Here is a 27897-nt window from a genome sequence, read left to right as displayed (position 1 = left end):
TGCGCTAATAACATATATTTTCCTGTTTTTATGAAACGCCAATTATGCCAAAAGTAACGTTATGTTGTTATTCTGTTGATTTTTAAGAGATGCATAAAAATTTCAGTTTAATAAAGTTCATTTTAATAACTATGATATTACGTATTATTTAAAAAGTGCGTACTCTTGCACCACCTTACCCTATGCATGCTTCAAGTACTCTTACAGTACACCAACGCCCCTTATTTTTTACTAAGCAGATGTCGTCGCTATATTTATTTATTATGGCCATTAACGTCGACCTAGGATAGCAGAGCAGCCCGAGCAGAAAGAGGGGGCGTAACGAAATAAAGCTTAGGCCTAATGGCCAAAGCTCACGACATTTCGTGCGATGTAGAGCCGACAGAAATCAAGGTAAACACTGATGTATCCTAGGTAGTTGTGAAGGGTGCCATTTTGCGGGTTTAAAAAAAATAATGATATTTCGTGCTTCGTATCTATTCATAGAGTGCCTGAAATATTTTCAAGTAAAAAAAAGTATGCAACTCATTTTTACTTAATAAACGATCGTGTATGAACTGGTGAATATTTAAATGAGATAACACGCCAATACCACACAGTATACCTACTGGTTATGTGAAAAGCATGCATGTGCAACTGAATTCTGACCCGAACATTTAACATGCCAGCGGAATTTTAAACATCTACAATCACTGTACGATCATGATTCAATACGTTTCGAAAAAAATAAAAGTCCATTCGTTCATTTTGTGTAGGTACCTAGTTGTTTTTTATTTATTAGATTCTACTTACACAAATGAATACCACACATCGTGAATTCAAGACTGCGAGTATCTTTGTGTGATTTCGTTCATTGACTTACCACCTAAAGTAACTAAAATTATCTTATTTTTCAATTCCCTATTCAATAGGGCCTATTGAATTACACTTTACAAGTTTTATCTTATTTACATGAATTTATCTTATTGAAAATAGTTTTGCGCAATTTTCTTCGTTTATCAGAAGCGATCCCGAAATGACAGTTGAATAATTCACCCTGTATACGCCCTAGTAGGCACTCTAGATTAGCCACCCGCCGCCCGCCCAGTAACGTTCGTTTTCCGTAAAGAGGTTTATAGACACGCCAATGTCATTGTATCAGAATGACATCACGCCGCGGCTCCCTGGAACCGGTTTACCAGAACAAAACATGTTTTTGTGTTCATAAAAATATACAAAATTATCCCTATAATAATATGATCAGCTTTACATGTGACATTTAGGTGGAATACAAAAAGCATGCATAGAATTAATACGTATAGAACTTGCAGGAGGCAAAATAATTTTCAACATTCAGTATGTTACAGGCGTTAACCAGGACTACCAGGAGGGAAATTTAACGTGTTACTGCATTAATGTGTCAGCTAGTATTTACGGCGATATTCATGCGGCGTATGCAGTAAAAGCGTGAAACAGCTACGGGATTTGTTTGCGAAACTCCAGACTTGCGTATGTGCACCTAGAGTCAAATGTCATATATTTAAGCCATTCCGGACAGTTTCATAACATATTAATTTGACAACGTGCACGATTAAAATAACAGTTACTACAGTTTATTTATACTACTAACCATTTTCTCTGCCTTTTCTTTTCTTTTTACTGCTAGAATTGGAGGACTTGCCGGACTTTTCCGCCTTGTCTTTGCTCTTCCAACGACTTAGCATTTTCAGTCAATATTCGCACTGACATCGATAACACACGCGTATTTTACCATATTTACAAAATTCGCTCACAGCACATTTTCTTCTTTTTAACACTTCACTTGCGACAACACGCATGAGTCACATTTCATCAAACTAGTGTAACGGGTAAAGTTTAAAAAAGCTACTGTTCTATTATAGGTTGCATCGGTACACTTAACATTAGTTTTTTCTGGATATGTATTTTTAATTCAATTCCGGTATTCATAAACTAGTTGGTGTAGTTGTTACTGAAACAAAAAAAAATGGTATTGTCGCTATGGGAACCGTTGCCGCAGAAAGTCGGCTGTCGACTGGCTGTCGCGCCGCAGAGCCCAGTGTTCCTTACGTTATTTCTATGCGAGAGACGACTGCGCGCGGTAAAACACCCAGAAAACTCCCAGCTATTCACTAATTAAAAGAATTCTGAAATGTAAACAATAATCCATTCACAGGCTGTAAGACAGTCGTATTGCATAAAATCATTTTGGTCGAGTCTCTTAAATGAAATCCAATGTGAATTGAACCTTATCTGCCTGTATTAGAGTTCAACGCGTGATTCGCGTCATATGAACGCCAGCATTCTGAAGCACACTGTAAATACTCGATAGCCGTTTCTTTCATGGCCACATTTTAGTGACACGAAAAAACTTGGTTGCAAATCTTGCACATTACCAGATTTAATTGACTGAAAAACCTTAACTTCTTACTTGAATCATTTCTCTAGTTACAATTTTTACTTATAGACACAATTTTGAGTTGAAATAATTGATATGATTTGATTTATTAAACAATAATAAATCTGACAATAATCCACATTTCATTTCAAATAGTTATATGTAGGATTAAAATTATTATAATACGTAATGAACGTATATGAATATTTTCTCACATCAACGACACCTACTATCGATATTGTACGCCAACTAGTAATAAGAACGAAATATCAATTACAGTGGAAACAACATCCAAAAACGACCCAAATTAAACAGTAAACAAACTTTATAGACTGAAAGTAATGTTTTTGATCAATTTTCGACGAGACTGTAGCATTACTTTAGTTTAACTAAAAGTTTCAAAGGCGTTGCCGTACAGCGTTGCATTTTGAATTTATTTATTCTGAATTAATTTCTATAATCTGCAATTTAATAGTAGATTAAATAAGCTTTGATCAAACAATATGGGCGTATTCAGGGTGGGGCAGATCCTGCGTGCGCACTGCGCAGGAATGAAACTCACTTTTGCAAGGTCGTAAGTCCTTTTGAAATAAGGGGAAAATACGAGTATCTCACGATAAAGATGATTTTGTTAGCCATACGTGAAATTCACGGCTGGCGCAATTAGTACACCAGAAAATAAAAGCGGAAACGCGCGGGCTTCGCTCACTTTATACCCTGTCAGTAAATATTAACGATACGATGAATTAATAATGACATGCCACGAGCAAATAACTGTGTTACAAATATATCCTAAAAACGTACTCAATCCGAAATGCTCGTACTCATCACACTAACATTTTTCCATTTCGTTTTCATCTGCAACAGCAACTGTCCTCCTACTACTTCACCTCTCATAAGCGATACCTAAGCTAACAATGCGCGTAGAATATTAAAAACATGTACCTATCATCATTGACCATTTTCCTTCCAACAACTAATGAACCTTTTGTTTGCAAACTTGTTCAATTGTTTGTTTGCTGATAATCAGTAGCGGCGTAAGGGGGGGGCGGTGGGGGCGGTCCGCCCCGGGTGCCAAGCATTAGGGGGTGACACAAGACGCGCAGATTAGTACTCACTGGCGCATCTGCATGGCAAAATCTGCGGTCTATNTTAGTACTCACTGGCGCATCTGCATGGCAAAATCTGCGGTCTATGTCATGATACGAAGGGGGGGGGGGGACCATTGTCTTCCAATCTTCGAATCAGTAGGTAACCACAAAATCCTGGGGGGTACCAGGGGGTGCCATAGGCCTTATGACGGGGGGGACGGGGGGGATCGCCCCGGGTGCCAACCCATGCTACGCCGCCACTGCTGATAATATCGGATTAATTATGATCTAAAAATTCACACGTTGAAGAGTCAATGAGAGTTACTGCCCTGTACTGTGCACAGCACACCCCGAGTGTTCCTGCCGCAGTAGCAAACTCAGTGTTTGAACTACTTTTAAGGTCTTTAAGAGTTATGTTCTTATATTCGAATCGGTGTTTTTATATTTTCCGGTCTATCTTATAATGTTGCTCGAGCTAGTATCTCATTATGAGTGAAAACGATATAAGGATCCAAAAATATGAAAACAGAGCTGTTTTTACTAACACTCGTAAGTACTCATACTCAAAACGTTCTTTGACTGATTTTACCACAGAATAATCAATTAACAGTGTTATGTCTTCTTACAAAGTTTATAACAAACTAAGCGATGCACTTCGAAATCTCATTAATCTCCGTTTACTTGCAGCCGCGGTGCAAATTATGTTGACGCGAGCGGTGTCAAAGACGCTCTCGCGCATTTATTATGTAAATTATGTTAGTCAAAGCTTTGATTTTATTGTTTATTCTCGAGGGCAAAATGGTTGGATAAATCTACATTGACGTGGATATCGATCTGTTACAGAAAGCTCAGCATACAGATACAGTTGTACACACAATGGTAGACTGTATTTAAAATAATTGTGAGGAAAAACTAAACTAATTCGATAGTTTTTCTCCGGACGATAAGCAACTTTCTTTAGAAATAACTTGCAACAATAACATAAAATATTATATTACGTAAGTACCTACTTTTGAAAATTTTTACACAACATAGAACTCGTCCTCGCAAGAATTTATTATTTTAATCATAGAAATCGTTTTTGCGTTTTAATAAGAAAAAAGTAATAAAATACTCAGTGTCAAACAAAATATTGTTTTAATCACTCACAAATTGATTCCTATTTTATCTCGATTCGCGAAGATTGGAGGGGCAACTTTTTTCGATAGAATTAAATGTCAAGACAATCGTCGTCGCAAGAATCATGTACGAGTAATGTGTAAAAGATAAAAAAAAATAGTAATTACAAGCTGCGTGTGCGCATATTACCACTAAGGCACTGCCGAGATAATATACTGCCAACCTTCAGGTAGTAGATTCATCTACTGTGGCCAGTATGCGCTCACCTATTAGACGTGCGCACATGGGTAGAAAATCACACTTCTTAAACCAAGTTACAAGATAATCTACTGTTAAGTTACAAGATAAATTGAAAAAAAAAACTACTTAATTTTCATAAATTCAATGTTTCGACAAATTGTTGTGACCAAAACCAATTTACAGAATACCACGACAAATAAACAATGTATCGCACCTAGACCGACACATAAAATGATAACCGATATGATTCTGAGAAATGGAGCTACAATTTCGACGAATGCCTTATTCTGGGAAGTTGCACCTCCGGCGGGGAATGGCACGCAAACGAATCAGCCCGTCCACTCCCGGGCTCGATTTTGCCTGATCGGCTTTGCAAACAAGATTGGGTACGTAAGCTACCTTATAGCGTTGTAATAAGGTCGAAGCATCTGTCAGATATCACTTGTGCAACACCATTTTAGCCCAATCGGGATCAAGAGTGGGTGGTGGGGGGGTCAATCGCCACAATTGTTGGATTGCGCAACGCATCGTTGCGGGTAGCTCTGCCACGTGCGCCATTTATCTCTGCAAGTGCAGCCTTTTGTGCGGAAAATATTTCCCTCTATTAACGAATCCTGCAATTGCACTTATCAAAGAAATACCTACTTTGCGCAACCTTATGAAACTATGTTGATATCAGGGAATCAAAAATTTTTGTATAACATAAAATATCTTTCTATTACTGAAAAAAATACCAGACAGACTTAGAAATATGCATTTTTAATGAACATACTATCTCTTCAAGTGCAGCCTTTTGTGCGGAAAATATTTCCCTCTATAAACGAATCCCGTAATTGCTCTTTTCAAAGAAGAAAACCTACTTTGCGCAACCTTCTGAAACTATGTTAATATCAGGGGATCAAAAGATTTTGTTAGATCTTTCTATTACTGAAAAAATACCAGACAGACTTACTTACTTTTTTTTAATGAGCATACTGTAACTTTCTTATAACCGAAATGGATTATCTATTAGAGAAATACTCAATGTAGATCATATAATTAGGATAGGTCCTAACGCCAACAAAGGTCAATGTTAGCATCTCTTTTTCTCACAAATCAAATCAGAGAAGTCAATTTATATGACAAAAATGTTATCAAATGTTACATACCTATTATATTATCAAATTGCCTAGTGTTAATTCGCTTCACTCATGTATGCTGAGTTGAAACGTGTCTAATGGATGGAAGGGAATCCACAGTAGGGCTTATTCCAATGGTATACCCCTGGCGCAATAAAGCTGCAGTAGCAGGTCACAGCATATTATGCCGAATGTCGATGTTCAGTTTAGGAAACTTTTTGAATGGGGACTATATTTTCACCGTGATTGACGGACGTGTCTAATTGATAACGAAGGGCACAATAACAAGCTGCATGGCACATATTTCGATGTGTGGTTTATAAAAGTTCTTCAATGGAGGATTCGACAACAAGGGCCAACTGAGAATTTGTTAAAGGACGTGTCAAACCATGTTTAACAGATCTTGATTGATGCAATAAAAAGCTTCTTATTGCGGTTATTATTTCAGTAAAAATAATGAAATTACGTTCTAATTCTGACCTAATTAAGGTGACAGATTCAAATAATTAATTGATAAACTTTCCCCGAAATATGTGAATGAATTTGCCATCATTCAAAAACCATGCAATGATCTGAAAATACAGGTGAAATTTATCAAAAATTAAATGCAAACCATTGCTCAAACTTTTACCCCGGTATGCATTTTGAGGGCACGTTAAAAGCTCAAATTCGCAGTCCACATTAAAGGTACAAATTCACTGCAGTTACGAGCATAAATGTTGTTTGTTTGATATTTTCACGAACTTTCTCCAGTCTCACTGTTGTGTTGGTGATGTTAGTTTGTTTGCTTTGAAGAGTAGTGGCGTTTGTTTAATTGAGACTACGTTGTTGCAGGAATATTATTCTCTTTTAGAAATCATTAGTGAATAACTACTGTGTAAAGTAACTGTTTCTATGTAACGATTCAATGAATTATGATTTATTTATGTGAGCAGACTGTAAAACAAGTACCTAGATGTCGATGATATAGTCGTAGATTAATGATAGCCTCAAATCGAAGCACGGTCCGAGGGGAAAGATCACACATGACCCCAACCGAAATCGTACGCGTGAAATCGGCAGACTCTCCATAATAATTATGGAAAGGAAATGACGTTGAATAAGTATTTTCGGAGGACTATTCACCGTTTATATTCCTCTGATAAATAAATGACTGACCCACAGTATCGACTTTCTGCGGATACAATTAATGTGTACGGATTAGGCATTTTTATTCCAAAATCTAAATATACAGAAGAAGATCTCCTTAATGTGAAAAAAATATCAAAATGTTTCCCATTTCTTGAGTATTCCTCCTGCCACTCTCGTCACGACACTCACGTCTAAAAAGAAAATTTAGATTCCTTACATCGAGATGTATCTGAATCACCCCCATCTATGTTCTACGATTTTGCTTAGTTTAGGAGATAGAGTTAATTGTGTGATATTTTAAAATGTTATGACCTATTTTTTTATCTTTTTTTGGGTTGACTTTCCTCAGATTAATTTTTTTGACAGACTTGTTATTTATTAATTGCAGATGTTTGAAAAAAAAAATCACCTTCCTATCTTTGATTCAAGATACAAATGTTATGTTAGAAACATTAAAATTATGCTAACAGAACACTATCAAATTTTCAACTTAAAAGTTTAAATAAAAAAAAAAGAACTTCCATAGGTCCGAAACCATTTTAAAAACTGCGCAGTTTCCTGAACATTCATAATAATACAAAAAAACATGTACTCAATGAGCCACTATTTCCTGTAATCGCTCCACTAAAGTGGTAAGTCGGAGATTCCGTTACATGTTTTTGACTTTCTTAGAGTGAATTAATATTGGGAATCCTCTAAATTTACATTACGCAGAACAGATTTAGAGACAATAACTGGACAGAACATGTTTTCATTCTCAACGAGAAAGCTCTTGCCCTTCATCACACCTGGTGGAAACTGATAATTAGGATGAAGGTGGAAGGGAATTTCAACTACAGAGTAACTAAATTTTTCTTTTAGTCTTTACTTTTCTGGCCATCCTGTATATTTAAAAGTGAAAACGGAAGCTCACAGAAAATACTGTCACCAAATTTCCCAAGTTTGCGATTTCTAAAATTGGAGTTTACAACGATTATCCTACCCAAATATAAAGATTACTGAACATTCTGGCAACTCTTCTTATAAGCGGTGCGACATCAGAGAGCAAACATATTAGAAAAGAGGCTGATAGGTTCAGCTCTTCAAAATATCCATCTTGAGATAGCCCCAGACCTCTCAAATCGATCTATCTCATTTGATCCATAATGGATCTAGTGAGATTTTATTTTCCAACTAGATCCACCGTGGATCTAATGAGAAGTTATTTATCATTTGATACACCATTACTCCTAGTCGCTACAAATGGATCTAAGGAGAATATTTTTCTCATTAGATCTATTGATATGCTCAAGTATGGATCTACATAGATTTTTTTCCCACTGGTTCCATTGTTATCCATCACAATGGATTTAGTGACATTATTTATCCCACTGGATACATTTACACAGATCCATGGATCTACAAAAATTTTGGCACCACTAGATCCAGTTTTTTTGCTAGATCAACATTTCTCATAGACTACTTTAGATAAATACTTTTTAGATAACAAAGGTTGAACTGGCCATTATTTATACAGGGTGAAATTGCAAAGTGTTGCCAAATTTTTAGGAGCGACTCAGGATCAGTACCTAAGATAAATAATTATAATCGATTTACATAAACAAAAACAACATTTTTTTCATATTTTATTATTTTTATCCGCTGCGTGCGGTTTCAAAATTGACTTACGTGGATAATTTAGTTCGTTCATAGAAAAATACGCATAGACAGTTAACTGCTAAGCTTAATAGACAATTTATGCGCGCGAAAAGAAACCTTAGCCCTTAAAACTTACGATAGGCGCCCGCGAATTACACTTTATACATATTTTTTCTCGAAAAATACAATGATTTAAAATAATTACGAGAAAGTTATATTGTTAAGAGTATACAGGGTGGAATTTTGTAATGCCACCTGGAGGGAAAGTACTCTTAACATTGTAGATAGAATTTTTTCTCAAAAAAAAACATTCATTTATTTTTTTAAAGAAATAAAACTGCATTCAAAGATTTCCAAAAATTACCTTGCCACACCCGGGATTCGAACCAACTTAAATCTGTTAAAAATTACACCCTGTAATTTTATTGCATCGATCGTTAGGGTTAAGTATAAGGGTGAAATCTCTCTAACAAACTTGATAAAACAAATGAAAGGAAAAACCATGAAATATTAAATTATTTTAATTATGTACAGGAAATTGTATGGTTCCTATGGTAGAGAATTTTCGAAAAAAAATCGGAAATCTTTGAATGCAGTTCTCTTTCTTTTAAAAAATAAAGGAATGTTTTTTTTCAGTATTTTTTTCTACAGTATTAAGAGTACTTTCCCTCCAGGTGGCATTACAAAATTCCACTCTGTATAATATAGTTAAACAAATTGTTGTAAAACTATTAGTTTATTATTAAAGTTGCAGTATTTGTAAATCAATATTTATAATTAATTTCAATTTATTATTATCTGTATAATATTTTAAACAAATAAATAATATTTAATCAGTTCTTGTAGGTATGATAACTCTTTTCTGTTATTGGTTTTTAATCTGTGGCAGTTTGAAATGAAGAAAATAAATTTACCGCGCCAGAAATTAAAAAAATATTAAATTGTTATTACTGAAAGTTTAATTTGTTGTTAAATTCTACACAATGAACGAATCAATAAAATTTATAAAAAGTGGACGTGGGACAGTTTTATTATTTGATGGATACAGGTTCCATACACACACCAACTACAAAAAAGGTACCAGTCTTTGGCGGTGTGATAACTACAAAAAAACCAAATTGAATTGCAAAGGATCAGTGACGCTATCTGCGGTAAGGATTACTATACTTTATTAGTACACTATATACACTAATATTGAGTTCCTTAGTAAAATAATAATAATACATATTATAACGCTGAAAAGTTTGTTTGCTTATTTGCTTGAGCGCGCTAATCCCAAGAACTACTATGTAGTTCGATTTGAAAAATTGTTTTCGTGTTGAATAGCTAATTTATCGAAGAAGGCTTTAGGCTATATAACATCACCCTACAGCCAATATGGGCTAAAATGTTTCAAAAAACGAGAAATGTTATTCAAACTAAGTATTTTCACTGTAGGAAGTCGCGGGAACAGTTATAGTTATTTATAAAATATGTTTTTCTAACACATCTTACGATTTAAGTACCAACAAAAATTTGTTATTCAACGGTATTTTAAAGTTAATAGTGCTTCTACAAGTGTCATTGTTATTGTTTTAGGACAAATCGGATATATTAATAAGGAAACCTCATTCCGGAGGCTGCATTTCTGATGAAGCGCAAAATTTGATAGAAGCCACCGTTAACGAGCATTGTGCCGAAGCTTCTTTGGGCAGAGAACCGGCTCCTCGTGTTTTCAAAAGGGCTTTGGCTACCATAACGGAAAAAGGTTGGGACTTGGTGGCAAATAAACCTATCCCAACGTTCAATGAAAAAAAATCGTCAATTTATCGCCAACGGAACAAAATTGCCGGTGTGGATAAAATTTGCCATACCGATCCCGAAGAAGTGGAGGTACCTCTTCAATACGAGAGTTTTCTTTTGGCGGATTACAGTTGTAATGGCATGAGAATAATTATGTTTAGTTCTAAAGATGCTCGAGAATGTTTAACCCAGTCAGAACACATGTTCATGGACGGAACATTCAAATCATGCCCTTCGCCTTTCCGTCAGATTTATACAATCCATGCCGACATAGGTAGTGATTCAGATAATACCAATATAGTAACTTTGGTTTTTGCGTTTATGACGCACCAGACGAAAGAGGCGTATACGGCGTTATTCAGTTTAATCAAGGCACAGGTGCCAGGTTGGCAACCTAAAAAAGTAACAATCGATTTTGAGAGAGCCACGTTAGATGCTTTATCTGAATTCAATGTAAAAATAATGGGTTGTCATTACCACTTCTCAAATGCCCTATTTAGAAAAGCTAAAGCAATCGGCTTGAAACGCACAAAACCTAATATCAGGATAATATCCTTATGTAGCAAACTCGCGTTTTTGCCACACTATTTCATACCAGATGGTTGGGCCTATATTCGCAATGAAATGGGATCTGGTGATTCAACATTGACTAAGTTCTCCGAATATTTTGAAGCGTACTGGATGAAGGGTGATTTTTGCAGAACATGGTGTATGTATGGAGAGAAACACCGTACTAATAATAGCTGCGAGGGCTGGCATCATAGCCTTAATGTAAATATTAACAGAAATGAAGGTCGGCTATTGCAGGTTCTGCATCTGTTATTTCAAGAAGCGAACATAACTTCATTTCGCAGTCATCGTTTGCAGAAGTTCAAAAAAAGTACGGGCCCTACGAGGGCTGCACTAAAAGTATCGGGAATGGAATATTTCCACTGTTCCTGTCATATTAAAATCGATTTAATTGCAAACTCCAGGGTTTTAAAAATCGTATACCATTTATTTATTTAAAAAAAGATTCTCGGTCGTATCACAAGGTCTTGTCAAACTTGTTTAGTCGTTGAGAAAATGGAATTGACTCGAGAAAATTCAAGAGCGATGATTTATTATGACTTTTGAAGTGGTTTAACACAAAAACAGTGTGTTGACCGGATGATTTCTGCATTTGGTAATGAAGCCCCATCCAAAACCACAATTTATCGCTGGTTTCCTGAATTTCAACGTGGACGTGTCAAGCTCAGTGATGATCCCCGTCAAGGTCGTCCAAAAACTGCAGTCACCTAAGAAAACGTTGATGCTGTGCGTAAGCTGATTGAAGAAGATCGACATGTGATATACCGCGAAATTCAGGCAACTTTAGACATTGGCATGAGTCAAATACAAATAATCTTGCATGAACAATTAGGTGTAAAAAAGTTGTTTTCCCGATGGATACCGCATTCGCTCTGTGAAGAGCAAAAAGCGGCTCGCGTTACTTGGTGCGTCAGAACTCTCGGGAGATTACATGCAGGATCCTCAAATGCTGTATACAACATCGTATCAGGTGACGAATCCTGGATATACGCGTACGAACCCGAAACAAAAAACCAGTCACGAGTTTGGGTGTTCGAAAATGAGTTAAAGCCAACAAAAATTGTTCGTTCACGGAGTGTTGCAAAAAAAATGGTGGCCACGTTTGTCTCCAAAACCGGCCATGTTGCGACTATTCCTCTTGGGGGACAAAGAACGGTTAATGCAGAATGGTATGCTAGCATTTGTTTGCCACAGGTCGTTTCTGAACTCCGTAAAGAGAACTGCAACCGCCGCATCATCCTCCATCACGACAATGCGAGTTCTCACACCGCGCACAGAACAAAAGAGTTTTTAGAGCAAGAAACCATAGAATTATTGGACCATCCGCCGTACAGCCCCGACCTAAGCCCTAATGATTTCTATACTTTCCCTAAAATAAAGAATAAATTGCGTGGTCAAAGTCAAAGTCAAAGTCAAAATTTCTTTATTTGTTTAGACTAATAAATAGTTCTTACAAATCTGTCAATCTTACAAATCAATAGGTCAGAGATTTTCATCACCTGAAGAAGCTGTGGACGCCTACAAAACGGCCATTTTGGAGACCCAAACTTCCGAATGGAATGGTTGCTTCAATGATTGGTTTCGTGTATGGAAAAATGTGTCTAATTTCGCGGAGAATACTTTAAAAAGCAATAAATACATTTTTAAATAGTAATTTTGTTTCACTTCCTTGATTCCCGAAATTTTCAGTGCCGCCCTCGTAAACGCCGCAACAATGTTAGAGTCTACGACGACCGCATTTTAACTGCCCAGAAGCAATTGATGAGTGGCGAGATAAGTGTTGGGCACTTCCTAGAAAAACTTCGTTAATTTGTATTAATTTATATTTAATTGTATTTGTAAGTGTTATCTAATAAAAATATTTTCATTTGCGTTAGACATTTTATTTAAGTAGTCGATAATTATCCTATAATGGCTAACTTGAAGAAGAATAATGAGAATTTTTGTTAGCTTGTATTCTGTTTTGTTTTTTCATATGAGTATTGCAATATAAACATCATTTATATTTCATTTTTATCATGATATCTTATGAAATAATAATTTACTATAAACCTTTTGAACTCCCAGAACCTAAGTGCGTGACATTATTGAAAAAGTTAAGATTTTTTACAAATACTCGTACTTATGTGTAGAGCTATTTTACTATGTAGTTTAATTATTAATATTAGCATCTTCTCACTAGATCCATAACAAAAAGTTGTATCTAATGAGAAAAATGTTCTCCTCAGATCCATTTGTAGCGACTAGGAGTAATGGTGTATCAAATGATAAATAACTTCTCATTAGATCCACGGTGGATCTAGTTGGAAAATAAAATCTCAATAGATCCATAATGGATCTAGTGAATGGATCAAATGAGATAGATCCTCTCAAATACTATCACCCGATTTTCCAATAACAAATTGAAAACTTCTATTTGCTTTAAAATGTGTAAATAAATTGTATATCGTAAGAAAGTCTATGTAATTTACACGACATATTCTATTTTTGGTGACCCTCTCCAAAAAGGATGCGACCGCGCCTCACCGGATGAGATGGAAATGCTGTCAGAGTTATGTTTTAAAAAAACCTGAGTATCCACGGTCGTGACGTGACATTGTATTTGGATGTCGTTTGCCAATAAGAAATAAGAATTTCACGGTCGAAGAATTTGAAGAAAAGATAATCTAACATAATTATATTTCTACCTTGGCCAGCGTCTAAGCCTTGCAATTCAACGCGGAAACACTGCCAGCCTTCTGGGCACCGCTAACCTCATTGACGCATTTGGGGATACTTAAGATAGCATAAGTGAATTTTTTACTCATTGTAAATTAATTGTAAATAACTAAATAAAGATTCAAATTGACAGAATTTTCTTATCATATGTTTTATCAGACCTTTTTTACTTGAACAAACATTCATATTATGTTTATGCCTGAAACCATTAAATCACGAAAACAGAATTCATATCATATCCCTATATGAAGCTACCCCAAAAGCGTCGCTAGCTCTGTACCGTCGTCGTTATTAACCTATTTAAATAACGAAAACGATTTCCACGAGTAACCCTGTTTAACTAATACACATACGGATTCTCTTACAAACTTTAGTCTCTTTCCATGCCAAGGTCTCAAAATTGATTTTAAAACTGAAGTCTCACATTTATACAAACTATGTTACTTACTTGCTTCGCTTGCTAGTTTTCACGTGTTTAGTAGACGAGTGAATTACTTTTCGCCATTATGATGCTCTCGTCAACATGTTTAGACCTCTTTTGAAGCTCATACCGTTTCTCCCCTTGGAGGCTGAGGATTTATAGAAAACAGTGTAGCTGAAAGCACAGTAAATAAATTTAACAGTAAAGTGTAAACGTTCGAAATGACAAACGTACGTTTCAACAAGGCCCTATCGCAGTGTCAGTCACGAGTGCCGCGTTGCTGTTGATTTCAAGAAGAACACATAAGTTGTTAAGTACTCGTAACTGTATTGATTTAAAACGCATAAAAAAGGGAACACTAAATTGAATTAGTTTAAAGGATGCAAGTTTTCCTGATTACACTTTTGCATCACTTGAAAGTGCCGGGCGATTGGATTGAGTTAGCGTTAGCATTTATTATCGTGGCACAGTTTGACGTAGTTCAATTGCAGTCCTGGCGGCGGTATTCGCCTCCACAGTTCTGTTAATTTAGCAACACCCAACTTCAACTCATTCACTACATTTATCGAGACACTTTAGCATACAGTAAATAGCAAACGAAAACGTAAATAGATGCTTCGGAATTAAAACAATATTTGGCACTCATAATCGATGAAAAAATAAACAAAATAAAAAAGGGCACATCGATGCCTCCTACGTATACTGGCGTAAGTGAAAAAAATAGATTTTACAGGAGAGTCATTTAAGTAGCCAAAACCATATTTTTGGGTCATATCTTCTGACCTACTAAAACGAATTTAATGAAATTTCACATTTAGCCTTAACATGTAATGCTTTTGCTACTGCTTTTATCAATTTTTATATTTTTTTATACATTTTGAGACTACACATTGCCCTTTTACGTCGTCATATTTCTATAATTTCATGTATATTTTTCAACGTAAAGAGACTTAAATGACAACGTAAGTATAATATTTTAAGCGATTACTCTCTTTATTTATGCATGTAACTATTTTATTGTTATCGTGTACTATATCAATAATTAATCAGTTAGAAAAAGTTGTTTAATGTATCGTTATTACGTTTTAACGCAAATATACTGTGCTCGAGATTTAGTTAGGTCTTTTAACATAATGTGTCATAATTTATAAATAAAACCATTTGCTAAATGTTTTCATGGCTTTATAAGTAAGATTATAAAAAATATATATTTATGTAAGTAAGCAACTGCTCGTATAGATGGGCGAATCGTATGATTGGGCTTTATACGTGGCGTAGTTTTGCACATACGCCTATTTGCCTAAAATTTTTATTTTGTATCTAATGGAAAAAACATTTTTTTTACTGATGTTGTAGATTAGAGCAAGGTGAAATCATTGCTTAAATAATTGGAAAAAGGCGTAAGCGGCAGTTTCGCCTTTATACGTAGGAGCCATCGACATGGAATTTAACTTTGAAATGGTGAAGGAGGCAATACAAAAAATATCTACTATTTATTTGAAATAATAAAAAAAAATTTGACGCATAACATTCTCATCTCTATTCTAATAGTACCATAAATATTTCTACGCTGTAAAAGCTCCGTCTCGAGTACGCGCCATAGGCGTCGCGTCACTTGGCTCACGCCGCGATCGCTTCCGGGAGCAGTTACCAGCACCGAGGTAACTTTATTGCCGTTCATAAAGTTTCGACGTCTGTCGAGCATCACTGTGCCGTCCTAAAGTGTAATCAAATCAAGTTCGTGAGTGGGTTGAGCCGAGTCTACTTCAAAAAGCGATAGCAGTTTTGACTCAATCCATCTGTGGCTCCTCACTCGGGGGTAGCAATTGATGGAGTACCACATCCACACCTTTATTTCATTGTTTTAAAATCAAACTTCTCACTCTCGAATCCGAACCAACCAATTTTAGAATTCACACGTTATAGTTATGATATCAATTTTATAATCTGCATTATCACTTCAAATTGGTTGAATTCAGCTTTAGCTTTGACTTCTTGTAGGCATTATTTTCATTTGTGTAGAAACGAATTATTTTTAAAAAATTGAAATACCGTAATGAACCAAATCAGCAGTGTGACAACGAAAACAGTCTCCAATGTAAAATAGCATAATACGTTAAACCAAAACCGCGCTAGGGAATTGTGGCTTTGCATACCAATTAATTTAAAACCGTTATTTTTATCTGAATTAATGCTCCTGCGTTAAATTATTTTATATTGCCGAGTGTAATATTAGTAAGCACAATCACCTCCATAATTATTACTACCTACTCAGTTCATTTTTTTTTTCATTTATTCTCATAGGACCACAAACAAATTCACAATCAGAATTTATGTAAAGAAGATAGTATAAAATAATGTCAATTATTATTATGAATCCAACAGAGCTGGTCTCAGTTTACTTATCAACTAGTGTTAAGGTGGAGTTCGTCTTTTACATAATTTTTAACTAAGTATGCATGTAAAATAACTTATACAATGCAATATTTTGCACCTACATAATTTCAACAACCCAACCGTGCATGTTGGTTGGTGATATGCAAGAGATACCACATACCTGTCCGCCCTACGGTGATCGAAGTGAAACCTTGGGTTCAGAGGAATTTCTAATTAATTCTAACTTTATTTCTATTAATTAAGAAAATACTTTTAGAAAAAAGTTCATAAGCCAATGTTAATCATAACGTTCTTTTTTAAAGTATTATTATAGATGATCTACATTAAGCCAGGATTACAAAATGTCTTGGGAGTGCACCTTGGCTTAATGAAATATACTTCGAAACACGAAGTGGCTAACTTTTAAACTAGGTTTAAATATTAAAACCCACCGCCGCAGTGTGTTGAGAGAACATTTTATGTGTACTTATATAAATATAGAGCACACCACACCTCGGCACCTGGTGACCTATATTGCAAGAGGTTGCTACTAGTTGTTCTAGAGTAATCTAGAGGAATTCCCTGTTCAATTTAATGAACAATGATTATGACGACGACATAATGGAAGGCGCAGTATCCACTTTATTATTCTGATGTTAAAGTTCTAAATGAAACGACTTTATGAATTATTATGTAACTATCTTTAGTCGTAAGTCTGATCTCGCCTGTTTGCCACGCGGACACGGTTTTATAAAGGCTGAGTTGCACCACCTAACTTTGACCGTAACTATAACGATAACCGGTGTTTTGTATGGAGTTTGGCAGATTTTTGACGTTTGTTAAAGTCAAAGTAAGTGCAACCCAGCCTAAGTTTGTGTTTGTTATCTTTAAAATATTCGTATATGTTTATTTGTTAACATAACAAGGCAGGTATTTGTCCTAATAATTGTCTGATCTGGACAAAATCCATATATGTACTTATTAACATAGTATACATAATACATATTTTACTTATTTTATATTTATCGAGGGTTAAATTTTTTTAATTTCAAACTTTTTTGCGTCAAAATTATCCATGTTAAGTAAGATTCCACTACGTATAAAAATTAAAGAACCTGAATAATTGATGATACCTACATTTTAAAGCTGCCAAGCATAAGACAACATTTTTGGCACGAACAACGAGCTAAGTTAAGACTTTACTTTTTCACATTTTAATAAAATAACTCTTCGTGTATAAATCCTTTTTATTGTGTAACAATGGACAACAGTTGTTATTGTAATATGTTTTCCATTTGGAGAAAATATATCTTAGAGATTTTTCTGTTCAGCGCACAAAGTGCTTCTTATTTATATTCACGTACACGCCGCATTTACCGCCGTGTCGAGGACAGACCTCTTTAAATATATTCATGATTTCATGGAAATAGTTTATTATTTGCTTATCCTTTTTACGATAGTATGTTTGGTTTCTTTATCTACTTCAGTACATTTAAACTGTAAATAGTACCGTTATTTATACGAAGTATTTAGTTCGCTCTACCAACATTAATCGTAACAGCATTAAGAACTGGCGTTGATTCAATCAGGCATTACTACGTCTTCTTATACATTATTAAATTACACAATAAGCATGGACATTGGACAGCCCCACTAAAATTGGTTTCAAGTGTTGACAGGGCAGCATCATGATTTCATGAAGCATGTCGTACTCATGCACGACAAGCACGAGGGACTATGATTGTTAAAAATCCTGAAAAGACAAACTCAAAGAGTTTCTGCCGTTTCGTTAAGGAGTTCCTATGGCCACCTACCGAATCCATCATCAGGACCCTGGGCATCATCTAGCACCAAAGTGCTCCAAAAGACACATCCAAGGAACCCAAATTCGATGCGATTCCGCCTAAGTCATAACATCTACCTGCATGCCTTTCAGCCCGATCCGTTCAGTGGTTTGGGCTGTGCGTTGATAGATCACTATGTCAGTCAGTCAGTCAACTTTGAGTTATATATATTTAGATTTAAAATATTTACAATATAGAATAGACACACCCAGCCCCCTGCTGAATATGTCGTGAGATGAAGGATAACTTCACCAAAATCTGGTGATATTATGTAACAACAGACAGACGAATAATGAATGCTCAGATGGAGCTTTCAACGAGGTAAGCCGGAAAAATTCCAAACAAAGAAGGGAAATGCATCAAAATATTTGAAGAGATGTCAACGGTTCTTCAGTATTCTGCGCCTTCATGAAGATGGTGAAAAAAATGGGCCCGCCTATTTCAACTAAGATGAGAGACCTGTGACCTGTGACCTCGGCCTGTGACGATACTGATCGAAGAAAACGTCAGAAAAGACGAAAAATTCGTTCTGGACGACCGAAGAATTAAATCTTGACAGATTGCTGAAGATTATTGACTCAGTTACGCCACAGAATAAGTAATAGTACAGGTACAGAAGGATTACTCCGCAAGACGATTTAAATAAATGCGAGTCTTGCTACGACGCGATACAGTGGAATTCAGCTCGCACAGCACTACGTACCTACAATTTTATTCACCTACAAGTTTTGTCTCTTTCGATCGCGTGCCTCTGAACTCTTCTTACGCTGTTAGGGTTGCTGTCTAGTGAAAAAATAATTAATCTACTTATTTGTAATGAGGTACGTATGTAGGTAAGTATGCATTCATTATGGAAAACCTTCATAGTAGGTTAGGTTCCTATACTATCCTAAGAATTATTGATTACCTACATGGCCAACATACCTTTCAGCATCTTTGGGAAGCGAAAAAAAAAGATAAATCCGGTAGATTACTTTTCGAATTTAAACACCCGAACGCCGCACAATATTTCTTTCTCTTTATGTCCATTTTTAAATAATACGTCGATCATAGAATTAGTTACTACAACGCACGCCAGCGTCCTGACGGGCGCGCGCGTGACACTCGACTGATATAATACCCGCCGGCGGGGCGCTTCGCTGTAGGTAATTATCGGATGTACCGCGCGGAGTGAGCCAGGCCTGGTTACGCGAAGCTATTAAATGCGAATTCCTCTTTCTGCAAGACATCGCGCCCGTTCACACCGAACGTGTTGCGAGCAAAGCCCTGAAACCACCGGACACGGGGTTCTCAGATATTGACCACCCTCCATTATGGCCAAGACCTAGCGATTTTGTCCTGTTTTCCAATTTCTACTCTCGTAATACTTCGTTGCTGTGTGTCACAACTCTGCAGAACAGAAATCAAACAAAAAGCTTTGCCTCTATCAACGTAATTTTTATCTTTTTATAATTTTAATGTTTATCTAATTCTATAATTTTAATGTTTATTTAATTTTATAATTTTAATGTTTATTTAATTTTATCTTAGTTTGACAAATAATTCTCTATTTTAATGTTATTTTTAAGTTTTTGCAACGCCTTCACTGGGCGTCACTTGTACAACATTATGTTCTTGTCAACCCTTACCCATGTGACATGCAATAAATAATTTGAATTTGAATTAATTATAGTTCATTCAACTTATGATGGTGATTTAGACAGTTGAAACGTTTCGTTTCATGAATCCAAGTTGGATTCTACGAATAAAAATATTGAGTTGTAAAAAGTCACTTTGGTGTCTTCATCCTTCCAAAATATCACTTACTAATCTTTTTCGTTAACAAGAATTTCAAATACTTATAATTTTATTAGTAAAATTTGTGAAAAAATATTATCTGAATTGCATAATGCGTTAGTCGGAACTTTTGTTCATAGGGAGGTTATAAACAATCGCAATAAATCAATAATATCGGCATGGTGGTCATCTTACCATCGAATCACGATTATCATCTCAGGCAGGTCAAAGCTAAGTCAGTACGTGTGAGTTTGCCTTAAGTGACGGTTGTGTTTTATGCGATTTCTCCACGTATTGTTTGTTACTGTTATTTTGTTGTTTTATTAATTCTTTGTGATTTATTTTGTACCACTAAGAATATTCACGCATATTCCATATGCAGATAGTTCAAATTCATTGATATAATTTTGATCAAGATTAAAAATCAAACAAATAAAGGGCGATTAGATTTCTATAAAAAATATTCTCGATTCTAAAAAATATCGATTAGGTTCATAAGGAGCGCCTCGCCAAAAATAACTATCTAAATCACTTTCTTACGCTGAATGGACTATAATGATTGGTAAATTTTACTTTCTGCTTTCTCTTTTAAATTAAATTGCGTCGATTGTGACGTAAATTATTTTAACGTTTATTTGGTAAATGCCATAATATTTTCAACGTTATGCATGTGAAATAAGGTTCAAAACGATTGAATCTTTTTATCCTATCCTACTGATTAAAGGATTAATTTATTATATTCATTGCTATATTACTTAACACTTATCGGTGTCAAAATACTTTCCAGTCTTATTAATTAAACTTCATTAAGTTAAAACATTTTTAATATTTCAGAAAAGCCAGTTCAATGGATGGAAAATGGATTGAAAATTACGTTTATCTTTAGTTACGTACTGTTAGTGTAGTTAGTCGAACACTGTACCACTGACGAAAATATTGTGCAAATATTTAGCTTAGTTTTTGACGTAGGTTTTTTCAAAAGTAGTTTGTTTTTCAAGGTTATTATAATATTGTTGGTCTCTCTCTACACGTCTTGAATAAGGACCCAAACCGCACCGCTGATAGATTGCCTTGTCAGGACCACTAAAAGATTGTAATACCCAACCGCTGCCCGATGCCCTAATGGCAGAAACTACGTTAAGCGGGCACCCGCGCGGGGGACTTTCGTATGAAACCGCGCGGGCGTCCGCTTAACGCAGTTTCAGGCCTAACAGAAAATTTTATTCATACTTGATGCGGGCTACGTTCACTTTGACCTAACCGCTGCCTGCAGAACGCATCCGACCTTGATATTGTACCAAAGTTGGTTACTCTACATGTTTGCCGGCCGCACATTGCTGTAAATGCGTTGTTTGTTTACAAAACACATTCAATCGAGGCTTTGTGAGCTTAAACTGTTGTCCGCCCTTGACTCGATTATCAATTAAGTACTTATAAATTGGTAAGATGCATTTAGCTACATTTTAATAAATTCAATCATTTGACCAACAGACCTAACCAAGTACACTTACCCTACCCTACTGTGTCAAACATTTTCTTTCGACTTATTTTTTGATTATCTACACTAATTTACAGTCTACACTAATATTATAAAGAGGAAAACTTTGTTTATTTGGTTGTTATGAATAGGCACAAAAACTACTGGACCGTTTTTAAAAAATCATTCACCATTCGAAAGCTACATTATCCACGAGTATCATAGGCTAAATTTTATTTTGGAAGAAAATAGGGTTCCGTAAAATATTTGTGTTTTTCGGACACAAGGTGTAAAAAATCAACCAGAAAAGTTACTCATTTTGCGTACGCTACCTAAACTTAAAAGATAAAACCATAAAATGTCCTAATTAATTGTAGATCTCATAAATATCTACAAAAAAGTCCGCGACACACTATGCCTATCTATGTCGAGTGAGGCACAACAACCATTTTTTTATTAAACAATTTTGAATTTTTTGGACTAAGTACATTTAAACGCATTTATTTTACTCATGCTATTAATCCTTATCAAAAAAAAATATTTCATCACGAAGTACATAGTCCAGTCAATGAATGCCTTAACGACGGTGTAGAGAGAAATCCGTGGAACACAATTTCTGACCTCGGGACTTTATTTAGCCTAGTTAGGTGGTGAACATAGCAAAAGTCCCCGCCCTTAGCCCTTGAGCCGGCGGGGAGAGGGGGGTTTAAAAGTACCACTTTTCGGTTTTTCGCTTAATCCTCGGAAACTATGCGTCCTAGTGACATGACTACTATGAACCAAAAAAAGCTTATTCAATTTGCTACAGGTGAGACCGTCAAGTTTTTCTATATCTTGTATAGTTTTTGCGGCATCTGCTCTAGAAGGTCTGTAAAATTGGAAATTTTATATTTGTCTTACATGTTCCCATCAGGAGAAAATCGACTAAATCAACATTGAGCAAACACTATAGACATACGGGAGCATGTTAAGCCTAGTTCCATGGAGGGGACTGCACCGTGCGTATATTTAGACGAACCAATTAGAGCCACTTTTGACTCCTCATCTGCATATCTTGCAAGTCTCAACACATGAGCCAAATTTGAAGTGTTAATGCACAGTAGTTTTTGAGTGATGAGGAGTCAAAAGTGGCTCAAAGTGATTCGTCTAAATATACGCACGGTGTAGTCCCCTCGCTGGAACTAGGCTTAACATGCTCCCGCGTGTCTATAGTGTTTGCTCAATGTTGATTTAGTCGATTTTCTCCTGATGGGAACATGTAAGACAAAAATAAAATTTCCAATATTACAGACCTTCTAGAGCAGATGCCGCGAAAACTATACAATTTATAGAAAAACTTGTCTTTCTCATCTGTAGCAAATTGAATAAGCTTTTTTTGGTTCATAGTAGTCATGTCACTAGGACTCATAGTTTCCGAAGATTAAGCGAAAAACCGAAAAGTGGCACCTTTAAACCCCCCTCTCCCCGCCGGCTCAAGGGCTAAGGGCGGGGACTTTTGCTGTGTTCACCTCCTAACTAGTCTAAATAAAGTCCTGAAGTCAGAAATTGTGTTCTACAGTTTTCCATCTATAATGCTTTATTGACTGGACTAACAGGTTATGTGGATAATATTTGGTCTTTGAATTACATATAAAAATTGGACGTTTGGTTTTGAAGTTCCCTACGTAGCGGAGATTTCGTTCTTAAAACTACACCTACGCAAAAGTTTAATTAAGCAACAGTTCTTCTCAGAGCTAATCAACATTTCTTTTCAGGGCTAAACAACAGTTCTTTTCAGAGCTAGAATATTACACGCTATTAACACTTTCTAAAACATTTGAAAATGCCTAAGAGAGCCAGGTCTCAACTTTGTAAACATAGTTGTCAAGCGAGGGCAGCAAGACTACGTCGTATGGGAGAATCTTCACCTGAACGTTCATAACGCCTTGCTGAACAAAATCAGAGAAACTCGCAGGTACGCGCACGAGAATCGAGTGTCGAACGTTCACCTCATAAAGACAATCTATGCAGCCTGCGGATAATGACTGCGTCGTCGATGTTAGTGTCGGTGTCTGTGAATTGACCTGGGAATCATTTTGCTGACCATGTCTTTCCTGGGTAGGCTTTTTGCAGCGGTAACCGACATCCACGCGGGCGGAGCCGCGGGCGACCGCTATGTTAGTTATAGGGATAACTCAAGGCATAATACGTTAAATTACATCGTTACATTGTATAAAACAAAGTCGCTTTTTCTGTCTGTCGTGTTGTATGCATAAATCTTTAAAACTACGCAATCATTCAAGTGTGATTATATACAGGGTGTCCCGTAATGTAACGTCAAGCCGGAACTGGGTGTTGAGGCAAGTTATGCTGGTTATCAGAAAAATATAAAAAAAAATCTATGTGGCATATTTTCAAAATAATGGGCATTTAAAAAAAATCAAAAATTTCTACTCCAGGTGACGGTCTTTTTACTCGTGTTGCCACAAATCTTCACTTTTTCCAAAATTTTTTTTGTTATGTAACCCTGAATAATGCTTCTCTAAATTGTTATCAAAATTACAAAACTAGCTGCTCCAGCTTGGATAAAAAAAATACATTATTCCCAAAAAAAAATTCAAAATAAAAATTTTGTCTAGTTTAAACTGACTGTACTGAAAAAAAAAAGTACTACGCAAGTGTGGCATGTGAAGTCATAATTTGGCGCATTTAGTAAGGATTCCAAAATGGTATAACACTTGGTAAATTATTGCTGTAATTGTCGACAATTTTTGGTTTTTTGGAAATAATCCCGTTTTTAACTTTATCTACCTTGGTTAAAAATTATTATTCTAATGTGCCCAAAATTCAAGTTTCTGTGACTGACTACCGTACAGTCAGTCACAGAAACTTTTGTCACCATGACAGTAATTAGTAGTTGACATACTGTGACAAAAGTCACCCGTGCGTGCGCGCCGTTACTACCTGCTCTGCCTGCACTTGTACTTGGTAACAGGGATAATAAGGATATGAAGTTTCGGTTATGAATACGGTTACGGATATTAGAATAATATTATACCGGTTTCGGTTACGGTCACGGATATGAAATCATTTCAGATTATCCGAAAATTTCGGATAATTTCGGTTACGGAATTATTAGAATTTCAAAAATGTAGGTATAATTCAAATAGCAAGATGCTGCGTGACCCACATAGCTACTTTATGTACCAACTAAGAGAACACCTATGTATGATAAAGGTTAAACAGGCTGGCATATTAGATGGTGCCAGGGAATGCCAGACAAGTTGGTAACAAATATTAAGATTTAAGGTACAATTCCAAGACGGGCCGCAGACCGCAAACTGCAAAACTCTATGAAATCGGCAGCGCGGCATTGCTGCTGCGGCGTGTATACTGCAGATTTCATAGAGTTTTGCAGTTTGGAATAATTGTACCCTTAGACTCCGCCTTTATCCGAAACTATCCGTAACTTTTGAATCAGTTTCGGTTACGGTTATGGATATTTTTTTATTTCGGATATCCGATAGTTTCGGTTACGGTTACGGATATCCATAACATCCCTGCTTGGTAAGATGGCCCTCTCCGTCCCGCTCATACCTTTTAAAATGGCTTCTCCACCTCATTTAAGCCAGAAACTTGAATTTTGGGCACATTAGAATAATAATTTTTAACCAAGGTAGATAAAGTTAAAAACGGGATTATTTCCAAAAAACCAAAAATTGTCGTCAATTACAGCAAGAATTTACCAAGTGTTATACCATTTTGGAATCCTTACTAAATGCGCCAAATTATGACGTCACTTGCCACACTCGCGTAGTACAATTTTTTTTCAGTACAGTCAGTTTAAACTAGGCAAAATTTTTATTTTGCAATTTTTTTTGGGAATAATGTATTTTTTTCATCCAAGTTGGAGCAGCTGGTTTTGTAATTTTGATAACAATTTAGAGAAGCATTATTCAGGGTTACATAACAAAAAAAAAATTTGGAAAAAGTGAAGATTTGTGGCAACACGAGTAAAAAGACCGTCACCTGGAGTAAAAATTTTTGTTTTTTTTTAAATGCCCATTATTTTGAAAATATGCCACAAAGATTTTTTTTTATATTTTTCTGATAACCAGCATAACTTGCCTCAACACCCAGTTCCGGCTTGACGTTACATAACGGGACACCCTGTATAGATATTTAAGAGTAGATTGATTCAAGAGGAAGGTTTATGTGTTTGTTTCATGCGTAATATACTAGTAGAGAAACACTGATAATTTTAGAGGACTAGTGTGCGAGGCGTCTTAAATAAAACCACAAAATTCTCACTGCACCAGTATGGTATAGGTAGGTAAGTTTTAACTTTTAGGACATAGGTGTTTTGAAAAGTAACTTCTACGGGGGTTAAATGGTACCCGAAGCGAAGCGAAGGCGGGTCCACTATAGGCTATATTATTATAATGTAGTCGCCGCGGGCGGAAAGCTAGTGATCTATATTTTTGGATGAATCTAACTTACGTATGCCAACCAAGACGACAAGCCTGAAACTCTGATAGGAAATAATATCAGCGTCTTGTGGAAAAATTAATATTCCGACATATTAGAATTTACTTTTAAAGGCTTCCAACTCTCGTTGATGCTCCATTGTACGAGTAATAAGGAAGATACCTTCTAAGTGACGCGACGAGGCATGGCATTTCAAGATTAATGCAGGAACAGAATGTTGTAGTAAAGTTTGTGGGGGTATCGTCTGATGAATACTTAAAGATTTTCCTCATTATTTATAAGTTTCAATAATATTGTGGCTATTTTAACGTCCATGTGGAACTTTTGGCTGACAGTAGCACCGATCGCACTTTAATTATGTTGAGCCATAAAGTGAGCTATTTCCATTACATTTAATAGGACTGTTTGATAACATTCTCGTCAAGTGTTGACGCAGGTAATCGAAGGCAAGCTAAGTAAACGAAAGTGGCGTAGATGTTTTGAAGTACAGAGCAAAGCTGAGTAGATTTTGTACCTACATACATACTGGCTAACTCACAACACAACAATAGAGAAAGCATATCTTTAGCGTTGCTTATCAGGAGGTGCGGCTTACAAAACTTTCTTTACAATGCACCTAAGTAATGTGTCTCATTGCACCGTTTCAAGGTTCTTAGTGGCCTACAGTTCTTAGTGCTTTTTACTAAGAGAAACGCGTTTATTAATTGATTTGCTAAAGTTGAGTACGTAATAGAGGGAAGTAGTTAAAAGGTGACTAATATCCGGTATTTTTTGTAGCAAGCTTGTTAATATTTTGATAACTTCTCTAAAATCATTTACTACGTTATTAAAGGACAAAAACAAAATTTGCTTTTGCGGTAATGTTGACGACGGGTGGTAAAAAGCTTTTCGTACTAAGGTTGTTTGTTTTCTTATTCCGTCTTTTGTTGTGGAAACAATGCACCTAAAGTCTTTTATCTCACACCGTGAGCTTTCCGAGACCGACTTTTAAAGAATCTTTTATGCAATACGATTGTCATGTTCCATAGTTTGTTTTTTTACTTTGTAACAGCTGTTTACTACAGTTGTAAATGTGAACACGTGGCCGAAGTTTAGTTCAACGTATCATTTACAAATCAGGTGTTCGTATGCGTGGGCAGATAACGTACGATGCAGTCGTGAATATCGGAGGGGTGAACCCCACCCATCGCCACCCCTCACTATTGACTGCGCCCGTAAACTTTAGTCTGTACCGCGTCGCGTGGAGGCAGACTCCCGCCAGTGGAATATAGAGCATAAGGCTATACAGTGCAACGTTCAATGTCGAGCGTTCAGTAGCATTTAATCCTTGAGCTTGACCTGTCGGCGTGTCTAGCGCTTTATGCCACGTGTTATGTCGCTACGTTCTTACCGGTTCGGACTTTACTAACGAACCACACCCAATATTACAATGAGAATAGTTTGGAAGTTTTTAAATGTTATAAAGGAATGTTTGAGGAAGATTATTATCAGCTGACCTAAAGCTTAAGTTTGGTGTTTGGTATCACAGTTTTGGGTGTAATGCGGCTATCGCGCGAAAGAGGTTTTTCTCCACTCGTGGATTAGTGGTCGCGACGACCCGGCTTAGGGGCGTCGTCTGCGTCCTCAGACGCCCTCTTAAAAACTGAAAAGACGAACTTATGTTTTCCCTATACCGAGGGAGTTTAGGTCGGGTTTGTTGCGCGGCCATGTGCGGTCTCGCACAGGCGCGAGGGT

The 27897-nt window shown here is 36.2% G+C and overlaps 2 protein-coding genes across 2 annotated transcripts in view; one reads left to right on the top strand and one right to left on the bottom strand.

The window, feature by feature from the left end:
- LOC114362056 (coiled-coil domain-containing protein CG32809-like) overlaps window positions 1–2021 on the bottom strand; it is a gene marked incomplete at its 3' end in the record, with an annotated part of 47301 nt that extends 45280 nt beyond the window's left edge. The window contains exon 1 of the mRNA XM_028317310.1: window positions 1610–2021. Coding sequence (XP_028173111.1) covers window positions 1610–1703 — 94 coding nt within the window. The remainder of the gene's footprint in view (window positions 1–1609) is intronic.
- On the top strand, window positions 1985–13444 carry LOC114362055 (uncharacterized). The gene is made up of 3 exons (XM_028317309.1): window positions 1985–2098; window positions 10311–11406; window positions 12787–13444. Exons 1-3 carry the CDS (start codon window positions 1985–1987, stop codon window positions 12891–12893), a joined length of 1317 nt encoding a protein of 438 aa, XP_028173110.1. The 3' UTR covers window positions 12894–13444.
- The last annotated feature ends 14453 nt before the right edge of the window (window positions 13445–27897 follow it).

The sequence above is a fragment of the Ostrinia furnacalis genome, unplaced genomic scaffold (assembly GCF_004193835.3).
Source record: "Ostrinia furnacalis isolate ACB-3 unplaced genomic scaffold, ASM419383v2 OfSCF6139, whole genome shotgun sequence".
NCBI classification, from domain to species: domain Eukaryota; kingdom Metazoa; phylum Arthropoda; class Insecta; order Lepidoptera; family Crambidae; genus Ostrinia; species Ostrinia furnacalis.
Note: the sequence above shows the minus strand (reverse complement) of the source record. Positions and strands in the feature narration are given on the sequence as shown.

What these genes read in the sequence shown, in the direction of transcription:
- LOC114362055 (XM_028317309.1), top strand. Translation starts at nt 1,985, where the DNA reads ATGGTATTGTCGCTATGGGAACCGTTGCCGCAGAAAGTCGGCTGTCGA. An exon ending in GCGAGAGACGACTGCGCGCG is followed by an intron (nt 2,099 to 10,310) that starts GTAAAACACCCA and finishes TTATTGTTTTAG; the next exon opens with GACAAATCGGATATATTAAT. An exon ending in CAAAAAAAGTACGGGCCCTA is followed by an intron (nt 11,407 to 12,786) that starts CGAGGGCTGCAC and finishes GCCGCCCTCGTA; the next exon opens with AACGCCGCAACAATGTTAGA.